The 13,098-nt window shown below is 44.8% G+C and overlaps 2 protein-coding genes across 2 annotated transcripts in view; one reads left to right on the top strand and one right to left on the bottom strand.

The window, feature by feature from the left end:
* LOC121864648 (protein artichoke-like) overlaps positions 1 to 13,098 on the bottom strand; it is a 50,386-nt gene that overhangs the window by 31,605 nt on the left and 5,683 nt on the right. The gene's annotated exons all lie outside the window — the stretch shown is intronic.
* Positions 9,614 to 11,023, top strand: LOC121864700 (putative uncharacterized protein FLJ46204). Its single transcript, XM_042363859.1, has 2 exons — positions 9,614 to 10,340; positions 10,947 to 11,023. The coding sequence occupies exons 1-2, from the start codon at positions 9,614 to 9,616 to the stop codon at positions 11,021 to 11,023; spliced, it is 804 nt and encodes a 267-aa protein (XP_042219793.1).

Here is a 13,098-nt window from a genome sequence, read left to right as displayed (position 1 = left end):
CCTCCTCGTCTACTCACTTCTCATGGAAGCAACACCGATAACACTAACAAGTAACACCCACAACACCACAACACCACAAGCAACACCACAACACCACAAGCAACACCCACAACACCACAACACCACAAGCAACACCCACAACACCACAAGCAACGCCCACAACACCACAACACCACAAGCAACACCCAACACCACAAGCAACACCACAACACCACAACAACACCACAACACCACAAGCAACACCCACAACACCACAAGCAACGCCCACAACACCACAACACCACAAGCAACACCCACGACACCACAAGCAACACCACAACACCACAAGCAACACCATAAGCAACCCCCAAAACACCATAAGCAACATAAAATAGTGGGAGGACAACTGCATACCTCCACCAAGGACCTGAGCGGCCGGGGATGGTGTTACGGTACACAGGTGGGCCGGGCATCTGCTCCTTAACACACGCTGAACACCACCACTAATATAATGTGTCTTCTACTGTTTATAGACTTTTGTTAAGTATTATATTATTACTGTTCAATGTTCTCCTCTATCTCATATTACCTCCTTTGAGCACTTTTTCCTACCTTACACTGCATTGTGATAACTCCTGTCAAACCGTTCACCCCTCCCCCAGCTCGCATGGTGTTGGCGGCGTATGATTACATAATTAATACTTACTCCTTTGTTTATATGTCCATACCCACACAAACACACTAGTAACACCTGCTGTACACACACAACACACACTAGTAACACCTGATGTACACACACAAACACACTAGTAACACCTGCTGTAGTACTGTACACACACACAAACACACTAGTAACACCTGCTGTACACACACAAACACACTAGTAACACCTGCTGTACACACACAAACACACTAGTAACACCTGCTGTAGTACTGCACACACACACAAACACACTGCTGTACACACTGCTGTACACACACAACACACTAGTAACACCTGATGTACACACACAACACACTAGTAACACCTGATGTACACACAAACACACTAGTAACACACACACAAACACACTAGTAACACCTGATGTGAGTACTGCACACACACACAAAACACACTAGTAAACCTGCTGTAGTACTGTACACACACACAAACACACTAGTAACACCTGCTGTACACGCACAAACACACTAGTAACACCTGATGTACACACACAAACACACTAGTAACACCTGATGTACACACACAAACACACTAGTAACACCTGCTGTACACACACAAACACACTAGTAACACCTGCTGTACACAAAAACACACTAGTAACACCTGCTGTACACACACAAGCACACTAGTAACACCTGCTGTACACAAAAACACACTAGTAACACCTGCTGTACACACACAAACACACTAGTAACACCTGCTGTACACACACAAACACACTAGTAACACCTGCTGTACACAAAAACACACTAGTAACACCTGCTGTACACACACAAGCACACTATTAACACCTGTTGCACACACACAGACTCACTAGTAACACCTGCTGTAGTACTGTACACACACAAACACACACTATGTTGATTATGGAATATTTGTTCATTTATGGCACACACAGACACAGTCACTTCCCAATACCCTAATGTCCCTCTACCTGTTAAGAAGATGGCAAGACAGATACATTCGTTTTCTGGTCTACGTGAACAATACCATTTACAACATTTCTCGGCCCAAATGGTCAGTTTTTCAGTTGGTGGTGAGTTCCATTATGCAGTGTATTGAGTGTCCGAGTGAAGGTTTGAACTCAAAATTTATGTCTCCTACGTCAGCTGTTGGTATATTTGTGAGTTCATTATTACAACTGTTAATTCAGATTGGAAAATTCCATTTATTGGCCATCATACGTCACCACTAACTGTAAAACTGCGCATTAGGGCCGAGATATGTTGTAGATGTTGTTATTATGTCTTAAACGAAATGGGGTATTGAGAGAGAGAGAGAGAGAGAGAGAGAGAGAAAATGACAATAAAATCAAAATAAAGGGAGCACAAAACACTATATTACTCTTAACAATATATAAATCAATGTAGAAACAACACACTACAACACCAGAGAGCCGTGACCACAACACACGCGGATGTGGCTACGAGTTTGGAGGGGGGGGGAGGGGAGTCAGCTAATAACATTGAGGAAGACACCCAGGAGGATAATATAGGCAGTGGTCTAGTACAGGAGGGTCATGTTAATTACAGGTGTGTAGAGAAACCCAATCATCCGCGTACTGGTTACTGCCTGATGTGCACTGTACAGATGGATAGATTACCCAACACACTCCCCCTCCCCTTCAAGCGGTCCATCAACCAAAATCAACACATGGTGTGAAGCCATAGGAACAGCCTACCAGGAGGCCACACCCACAACAGACTCCAGAACTCACAGCCCTCACAAACCAATTCCAACTGCTACAACAGAGAGCCGAGACCCATGGTTGGGACATAGCAAGCTACAATACATACAGAAGAATACGGGAGGAAATAAAAACAAGATCTCTGGAACAAAGCAACCTTAAATGGGCCGAAATAGTTGAACAACTCTCACATACATACAACGATCCAGGAGAGTTCTGACGTCGCGTTAAGTGACTGAAAGGTTGCAGCCGTAACGAATCATCATATATAACTGACCACGCAGGAAGTAAAATATATAACGACCAAGACAAAGAACCCATATTCAGGGACATATGAAAGAACATCTTCGGAATCACAAATGAAGAGAACAGGGGATTTGATTGTACCCACGAGGAGCTCGTCCTTGGTGAACTCCGGGGTCAGACACACCGCACTCAGCCTTCCCCTGAAATCATATGTTGGGGGACCGGTGGTAGAAGCAGTACCGTTCTTGCCTCGCAAGCGAGATGTCACGGGTTCGATTCTTGGGCCGGTGGAAGTTGTTTGGACTTACTTCCTAGCCTCCATTAGTCCCTGTTCACCTAGCAGTAAAATAGGTACCTGTTGTAAGTCGAAAGTTGCGAATTCGTATTCAGGGAGTTGTTGGAGCTTCCAATAACTTGATGACATAAACCACTGACTCTTCAGGATTCTACGCCCTTAACTCATGAGACATAAAGGCAAGCGTGAACTTAGCATGCTTCCCTGTTGGGCGCTGTAAACGCTTCTGCGCTTCACCTTACACAAGGGTGTAGGGGAGTGCCCAATAAAAAAAAAATCATATGGGAGTTGTTTGAGCTTCCAATAACTTGATGACATAAACCACTGACTTTTCAGGCTTCTACGCCCTTGACTCTTCAGGCTTCTACGCCCTTAACTCATGAGACATAAAAAGGCAAGCATGAACTATGAACTTAGCATGCTTCCCTGTTGGGCGCTGTAAACGCTTCTGCGCTTTACCTTACACAAGGAGGTAGGGGAGTGCCCAATAAATTTAAAAAAAAAAAAAAAATATGGGAGGATCTGAGAGTGGACAGCCCACTGCCCAAACCAATCACCTCGGAAGAACTCAACACAGCCATCTCCAATACCAAAAATAAAGCCCCTGGTTATTCAGGCATCACCAAAGAGATCCTCAGCCACATAAACAACCCGGCCATGGAGAGACTGAGACAACAAAGAACGCTTGCCTGGCCTCTGGTTACTTCCCAACTAAATTCAAAGAGGCCATTATTACCTTAACACCAAAACAAGGAAAGAACCCCGCCGTCCCACTAACTACAGACCGATCTCTCTCCTCGAAGTACCTGGAAAATTTCTAGAAAAAATCATCAATAACCGTCTGAGAAATCACCTGTAAACAACCAACAGAGTCAACTGCAGACAATTCGGGTTCAGGAAAGGGAAGTCCACCACAACAGCGATAGCCCTGGCATGTGAGAACATAGCCAGAGCCGCGGCGAGTGGTAGACAATGTAATCTAACTCTCCGGGATGTAGCGAAGGCATTTGACAAAGTCTGGCACGACGGTCTAAAATATAAGATCCTCCAACTCGGACTTCCCACCAACATTGAAAAGCTGCTTTGCAACTTTCTTGACGGCAGAAATGCCAGACTGAGGGTAGGACAACACACAGGAGAGCCCTTCCCACTCATGAACGGAGTCCTTCAGGGGAGCGTCCTCTCCCCCACCCTATATATTATCTACACAAGTGACACCCCGCCTCCCACTAGAATAGGTAACGAAGATATTATGTATGCAGATCACATCACTCAAATAACAACACATCAAGGAAAATCGCGAGCGTTACAGGTCGACAACACCAGGCGGGAGTTAGAAAGGGTAAATAATTACGAAAAACAATGGAAAATCCAAACCAGTCTCCCGAAATTCACAATGATACTCTTATGCAGAAGGAAAACCCATCCATTAATAACCAATTATGCCCAGATAGAATACAAAAGCAGAGGCACCCTCCTGGGCCTGCATATGTCCACGACAGGTTGCTCCCATCATGTCCACACCAGGAAGGATAAGGCAAGAAGAGAGCTGAGAAAACTATACCGCTTTAAAGCGCTTCCTGAGAAAATAAAACTCCGTCTGGTGACATTATTTATCATACCAATATTAACTTACCCAACAGTACCTCTTCATACTATGAGCACCACTCAAATAATAAAATTACAGGTGATCCAAAATGAAGCCCTAAGATTCGTCACAGGTGAAAGATACCCCTTCACCAGAACCACAGCCGAGATACATAGAGACCTGAGAATAAAACCCATCAACCAGCGGCTGCACACCCTGGCCAGCAAAGTCTGGCAAAAGGTAGATCGATCAGAGCAAGAACTCCTTCAAAGACTCCCACCAGATAACGACAACAACCATACATGGTTCCCAAAAAGTTACCAAATCTCAAAAGGTCCATTACCACCCCCGATCTATACGGCCAGGCAATAGACAACCTCCCTAGACCAACATCCGCCAGTATGGTCAGCGGAATATGAAATAAGGCCCTCAAAACACCCATATATAGGATAGGGTAGGATGTCTAGTGCCTGTACCGACAGACAATAAATAACCCATGACACAACACTAACACATCATAGCTTAGCTAGGCGGTCAGCCCGCCCTCTCTTACCTCCTCCTAAATTTCTTCAATTTCCGAACTATAACTTCCTTCCCCCATTTCTAATCTTCTTAAACCCCTCCTTTCTCTACAAAAAACAACAACAACAACAACACCCCTCCCCCCCTCCCAGCGGTCCATCAACCAACACCCCCTCCTTCCCCCAAGCTGTCCATCACCCAACACCCCCCCTCCTGTGGTCCATCACCCACACCCCTTTCTTTCCCCTCCTGTGGTCCATCACCCAACACCCCTTCCTCTCCCTTCCTGCGGTCCATCACCTAGATCCAGCTCATAGCCCGTAAGTCGTCCAGGAGAAATCTACTGTACTGTATGTCCGGGTTGTGGTAGTCAGGTGGGGGACGGCCTGTGGAGAAGGAGGTGATAAGAGAATGAGGAGAAAGAAGAAAGAAATTTGTGGTTGGGTAAATAAAAGTTGGTTGAGTTACTGTATATTTGCTTCATTTTGTTTTATTTGATTGTAAGTTAGGTAACGTTAAGGGTCTCTCTCCCCCTCTCTCTCTGTCTCTCTCTCTCCACCCCCGCCAACCGACTCAGCACATCGACCTCCAAGTACCGACCCTCAAGTGAGAGTCCAACAAGTTTCCCCCTCAATTTGGCACATTCCAGAGCGCGTCCTGGCGGTTTATAGCCCAGCGGGGCTACTTATTCGGCTGTAACACGCCATCTTCACGCCACTCACCAACTTTCAACTTGGTGGCCATCACGAAGAAGGCAATTGTACCCGACGATTATGTGATGGCGTCGTGACATCACACAGCATCACTCATATGGCCATTTATAGAGGCTTGGTTATTGGTGATGGTGTTAGTATTACAGCAAGTGAGTCTTGGCTCCTTCGCGTACATATGTAGATGACTAACACTGATGACAGATGCAGTGCGGTGTCTCCGGGCTAATAAAAAAGGTTTCAGAAAAATGTATACAGTACAGTACACACTGTCTGACATATTACCGTCCTCACTTGTGGCAGACCTCGCATATCATCAACAAGTGACAGTTCTCCTCAAACACACAAGAGACACTGCCCTCAAGCACACAAGAGACAATACCTCATCACAAACTACCGTCGCCATTGTTACCCACATGACGTGAGCAGTAAACAGTTCACGTGGAGGTAGTTTAACACACACTAGGAACAACTGATGTTAGATGTTCTTTTTTCTCCAAGTAAACGAGGTAGTTCCTGTGAGAGCGTAACAAGCGTAGATAACAGGTCGTTGGGGTCGTTAGTGCCACGTGTAATTGGGTAGTTTGTTTAGGTAGTCATTACGTACAGTACTTCAATTGTCAGTCACAGGTAAGGTAATTAACTCCTTTTAACACACTGGTCGACCAACACCATCCGTGAAGTCTTAAGAACCCTGGTGGTGGGCGTGGTAGAGGGTGGGCGTGATAGTGGATGTAATAGTGGTGGGCGTGATAGTGGACGTAATAGTGGTGGGCGTGGTAGAGGGTGGGCGTGATAGTGGACGTAATAGTGGTGGTGGTGGGCGTGGTAGAGGGTGGGCGTGATAGTGGATGTAATAGTGGTGGGCGTGATAGTGGACGTAATAGTGGTGGGCGTGGTAGAGGGTGGGCGTGATAGTGGACGTAATATTGGTGGGCGTGGTAGAGGGTGGGCGTGGTAGAGGGTGGGCGTGGTAAAGGTAACCATTCTTATTCTCGACAGGCTCTCTTCCTGATTGCTTAACTGGTCCATGACAGTTAGTGAAGAATCTTTAGAGTGGTAACTGGATGTGGAGAAACATGACTGTGTGGCCGGGTTGAGGAGCTTTACAGGGTGGTCGATAAGAAAGACCCAGATCATGTGTTCTATTTTCACCACCCTGTATATCTTTAAGATGATGTTGTCCCTTCAAGTACTCTACCTATGCTCCTACTTGGAGTTATAATTCTTACCATCCCTCGTCAGTAAACGTCCATTTAAGTGGTTGACTTTAAGATGAAACTAAAAGGACAAAAGAATATAAGAATAATTAAATTATACTAAGACTTAACATGAGTTTAGTGTGTGTGTGTGTGTGTGTGTGTGTGCGTGTGTAGGCAGCGTGATAAGGAAGTTGTACAAGTCGTGATGTGGGTCTGGTCACGGCCAGGCTGGAGATGTGTTCTGACGATACACCTGCAGAAGGAGGGAGAAAAGAAGGGATGGATGCAGGGAAGGAGGGAGGGAGGAAAGGGGGGGGGGAGAACCCGAGAATAAGAGGGAGGGAGGGAGGGGGTACTTTCTCCAACGCATTCCTTGACTATTGTGTTTCTTGACTGGACTTAATGTGTTGATCTATTCACTGTTTTCCTTCTTCCTCCTCCTCTCACTCCTCCTCCCCTACTCTTCTTCCTCTCTTCCCCCATTGTCTGGTTCCTTACCTCCCTCACTCTCTACCTCATTCCCTTCCTCCCAGTCCTCTTCCTCCTCCCATCTACCTGTCACAGCGGGGAATGTACACGTGAACATTGACCAAATCTCACTCACATGAATTTTTCTCTCAAGCAGTCACCATCACCATCAGCCTCCCTCTCACTCCTCTCTTCGTCTCCGGCCCACCCCCCCTCGTCTCCCCCGACCCCCCTCGTCTCCTTTCGACCTCCCTCGTCTCCTTTCGACCCCCCCTCGTCTCACTCCCATGTCTACGGTTCTTCCCACAGTTCATTATTTTCTTCACAATTGTTACGTCTTCTTAGTACTCACACTCTCTTGACTTTTACTGTGTGCATGTTAAGGTGTGTGTGTGTGTGTGTGTGTGTGTGTGTGTGTATGTGTGTGTGTGTGCGTGTGTGTTCTGCTACACATGTGTCTACCAAGCACGAAGAGAACGCGTCATATGACAAGATCTGTGAGAGTTTTCACTCACGGGTTCACAATGCGTTTGTTAAAATCTTTGACGATTCCCTCTTACATAAATTCACTTACGATTCACTTACTTAATAAATTATGCGATGATTTCCTGTATCTATTTTCTCGCGATTCAGGTACTTAAATTAATAAACTTTCTAATAATCTAATTTTAATTCAATTAATTTGCGATTCAGTTACTTAATAAAATGTACGATTATTGTCTCTTGTTTACATTGTTTTGCGATTCAGCTTTACTCACATAAAGATACTATTACGTCACGGCTTATTCGATTGTATCATTCCTTCACGTTCAATAACTTTATATAAACAAACTAGGCCTTTCTCTCCACACTGTAGTCATAAGCGTGAAGCTGTGATGTGTTTGTTTTTGGTCTGTTTAATAACCAACCCAACCCAAATGAAAACAACAAGAGAAATGAAAGTGTTAAGAATTACACTAAGTCATTGGAGAGGTATATTATATGATAAATTATATAATGTAATTTAGGAATAGCAGCACAGGTATAGGTATAGATGCAATTATTATTATAGGTTCAGGTACAGTTATAGATATAAGTACAGTTATAGGTACAGTTATAGGTACAGTTATAGGTACTGTTATGCATGGTGCAATGTACAGTGGTGCGTTGCGTGCAGTGAAATATTTTTTTAGGTATGTTACCCTTAAGTAGTGTAAATAAGATATTTTTTGTAATTGTGTGTGAGCTGGGCTGGTACTTGATATATTAAAATATTTTCTGTGTGTATGTCGGTATTTTTGCAGCTTAATGTGGGAGTTGATTAGTATTAGGGTTATAGTCCCCTGGAGTATGGAGTATTATTATTATTATTATTATTATTATTATTATTTATATATATATATATATATATATATATATATATATATATATATATATATATATATATATATATATAGCCTATATAATAATAATAATAATAATAATTAACGGTTTATTGAAAGAGCTTGGCAGCCAGAAGGCTGAAAATATACAGTTACATATTTGGGGAATGGGTTTCGAATTACAAATAATATACAAGTAACATAAGTGACACAAATAAGACATATAATAACTAGATGGGGAAAAGCTCAAACTACAGTTCATTTCAACATAGTGACAGTGCAAGGAGTAGTGTTTACTGGGAGTGAATACACTATGTGTGTGTGTGTGTGTGTGTGTGTGTGTGTGTGTGTGTGTGTGCAAACATTTCTATAAATTTGGGGGCCCACTGATGAGTTTGGCCTGGGGCCCACAAGTAGGTAAATCCGGCCCTGAGGGCACATATGGCCCATATGTGCCCTCATTAGTATATTAATCTTTAACGTAATTCAAGTTGATAAGTCATGACATAACAGTACAGACACATATATCGGATATATAGGTACAGATACAGGTATAGGTACAAATAGAGGTAAAAGTACAGATAAAGATATGAGTACAGGTCTAATTACAAGTACAGTTACAGGTGTAGTGTACAGGTAAACCCCTCTCTTTGTCACGTCCACCAAGGTGTGTTAGTGATACCTGGTGAGGCAACTACACTCCCCCTCTCTCTCTCCTGTTACACTACACCCACACCTGCTCTCTCTCTCTCTCTCTCGTTCGTGTTTGTGTGTGTGTGTGTGTGTGTGTGTTTATGTGTCGCACACACACGCACACAGGAGTGGTTGCTTGTCATGGGTGGCCTTGTTCTGCCCGTGATAACTGCGGTAAACATAGGCGTCTCCGTTCTCTCCGGCCAAACACCGCGCCCAAATGCGTGCGCCCACGCCTATAGCACGCCCACTTTACCTGGAAACACGCAAGCCCATGCCCGTATCACCTCTAACAGTTCTCTCCACGCCCACACAACCCTCAACAGTTCTCCTCACCCAATGGCAACCCTGAAAAGTTCTCACGCCCACACAACCCTGAACAGTTTTTCTCACGCCCACACAACCCTCAACAGTTCTCCTCACGCCCACACAACCCTCAACAGTTCTCACGCCCACACAACCCTCAACAGTTCTCCTCACGCCCACACAACCCTCAACAGTTCTCACGCCCACACAACCCTCAACAGTTCTCCTCACGCCCACACAACCCTCAACAGTTCTCCTCACGCCCACACAATCCTCAACAATTCTCCTCACGCGCACACAATCCTCAACAATTCTCCTCGCGCCCACACAATCCTCAACAATTCTCCTCACGCGCACACAATCCTCAACAATTCTCCTCGCACCCACACAATCCTCAACAATTCTCCTCGCACCCACACAATCCTCAACAATTCTCCTCGCACCCACACAATCCACAACAATTCTCCTCACGCCCACACAATCCTCAACAATCCTCCTCGCGCCCACACAACCCTCAACAATTCTCCTCGCGCCCACACAATCCACGAACCTGTAGTTCTTTGTTTGTCACATTTGTTTACCTGCTACTGGTCATTTATTGGTTATGTATTGTTTGCTTGTTTGCTTGTTTGTTTGTTTATCGATATCTTCATATTTCAGTTCAACCGTTTACTTTCTTTGGTTGTTTTCTTCTACTACACTTTATTGTAAATTTATTCATCTCATTGTCCATTAATGCTTAATCATTTACTCATTAGTCTTGTTGGTTACGGTACCTCAATTAGGCCAGCAGGTAAGGAGGAGGGAGTGGGGGGAGGAAGTGGACGGGGGAAGAGGGGAGAAGAGAAGAAGGGCAGGAGGAGGAGGAGAAGTGGACGGGGGAAGAGGGGAGAAGAGAAGAAGGGCAGGAGGAGGAGGAGTGGTAACCTTATTTACGACCACCTAAATTCCTGACCATCAATGAAAGGTCAATAGAAGTTACCACACTACCATCCACCATCATGACCGGATCTTCAAGAAAATTTCACAGCTTATCTGCCGTGGAAACAAGTCGGCATTGAACTTTACCCGAGCAACATGTTATTAAGGAACCAACACCTCATACAGAGACACTGCGAATTCTCTGGCTATCTTCATTCTTTTCTTGTGTGGCTAATTTAACCCACAGGCTGGTTCTTCACCTTGCAGTCCATATACAAGCAACTTGGTCTTCACACCCTTAAGTTTGGTTCCTCTGGAGGATGACTGACACCCAAGATAATTCAGGTCACAAAAAATCGTGGACACTGCTCGCTGTCCAACCTAACCAAACTTAAACCCAGATCCACATATTTGAGGTATTTAGCAATTATCAAGTTGGGATGACAATGATCCCCAAAGAGGATGACAGATGCTTGATGTGGGATCATACAAGGGTTTCTACCCCAGATAATACATCTTCTCTGTAGTGCAGCCAGAGAAGGAGTCTAGTTTAAAAAATTTATTGACAAAGCTTGTAGTACAGTTTGCCTATTCTGAGTAATTCAGTCAGGTCTTGACACTGAGGGTGGTATCACTTCTCACTGCCACGCAGGACAGAGGTTCATACACAAAGAAATACAACATATTCATTAACAGCTATATATATATAGAGGTCAGATTCATGTGGGTAATGCCACTGTTCACTGCCATGCAGGACAGAGGTTCGTACACAAAGAAATGCATCATATTCATTGACACTATATATAGGTCAGATTCATGTGGGTAATGTCACTGTTCACTGCCATGCAGGACAGAGGTTCATACACAAAGAAATACAACATATTCAGTAACAGCTATATATATATAGAGGTCAGATTCATGTGGGTAATGTCACTGTTCACTGCCATGCAGGACAGAGGTTCATACACAAAGAAATACAACATATTCATTAACAGCTATATATATATAGAGGTCAGATTCATGTGGGTAATGCCACTGTTCACTGCCATGCAGGACAGAGGTTCGTACACAAAGAAATGCATCATATTCATTGACACTATATATACTGTAGGTCAGATTCATGTGGGTAATGTCACTGTTCACTGCCATGCAGGACAGAGGTTCGAAGGTACAGTCACCCTCAAAAATTCCCGTCACCTCTCCACCTGAACCATGAACCCTGAGATTCAGACTAGTGAACCTGAAGCAGTAAACATTGATGCATTAGTCTGTCCACATATGCTTCGGATTCTCGAGTCTGAATTCCGGGGGGTCGTGGATCAGGAGGAGAGGCAGCTGGAATTTTGTGGGTGACTACAATGAGGTTCAAGGAGTCTTAGAGAAATGAGAAATACGATCAGACTCCTGCAGGATCCTGGGGGTGACAGAGCTCCTAAATAATCTAAGCTCATTGATACCACGGAAAACTCCCAAACACCCAGCTATGTGTCACACCCCTTGTCCAAAGAGTTCAAGTAAAAGATAGGAAATGATAGAAAAGATTGAATAAAATTAAATGAAAAATACACGAATGAAAAATAAAGCCATCAGATATGACAGGGGTGGCAATTTTCACACGTTGACGTTATCATGAAAAATTATACCAATTTTCCGAGAGAGAGAGAGAGAGAGAGAGAGAGAGAGAGAGAGAGACTTTCTCCATGAATACTTGAGTCAGCGTGGAGACCTTCAGAAGTGTGGGACGCCCGTGGCATTCTACTCCCTCATATCCTCCTCCCCTTGTATCTTCCTACCCTCTTCCCCTGTACCCTCCTACCCTCTTCCCCCTGTACCCTCCTACCCTCTTCCCCCTGTACCCTCCTACCCTCTTCCCCTGTACCCTCCTACCCTCTTCCCCCTGTACCCTCCTACCCTCTTCCCCCTGTACCCTTCTACCCCCCTCCCTCTGTACCCCCTGTACCCTCCTTCTCCTCCAGTCACTCTCTCCAATAAAAACAATAACAACAACAGCATATCAAGTGATCCTCCCCAACACCACCACCAACATAAGTGGTCTTCCCCAACACCAACATAAGTGGTCTTCCCCACCACCAACATAAGTGGTCTTCCCCAACACCACCCCAGGGAGAGACACCGCCTGCTGGGGTCTACATGCTGACTAGCCCACTGGCCTACATTTACTCCACCAGTACCTTACCTGCCGCAGGTCCTACCAGGTATGCCGAGCACCAGGGAGAGTGATGGTGGTGGTTGTTGTAGTAGTGGTGATGGTGGTTGTTGATTGTGGTGGTTTTAGTGGTGATGGTGGTTGTAGTGGTGGTTGTGATGTTGATGGTGGTTGTAGTGATGATGGTGGATGTTGTGATGTTGATTGTGGTGATGGTTGTGGTTGTGATGGT

This window comes from Homarus americanus, unplaced genomic scaffold (genome assembly GCF_018991925.1).
Source record: "Homarus americanus isolate GMGI-L3 unplaced genomic scaffold, GMGI_Hamer_2.0 scaffold57965, whole genome shotgun sequence".
In the NCBI taxonomy this organism is placed as follows: Eukaryota; Metazoa; Arthropoda; class Malacostraca; order Decapoda; family Nephropidae; genus Homarus; species Homarus americanus.
This window is presented reverse-complemented; position numbering and strand designations above follow the sequence as displayed.

Coding starts and splice junctions, on each gene's coding strand:
- LOC121864700 (XM_042363859.1), top strand. CDS start 9,614: ATGGGTGGCCTTGTTCTGCCCGTGATAACTGCGGTAAACATAGGCGTC. Junction 10,341..10,946: donor CCACGAACCTGTAGTTCTTT/GTTTGTCACATT, acceptor TTTAACCCACAG/GCTGGTTCTTCACCTTGCAG.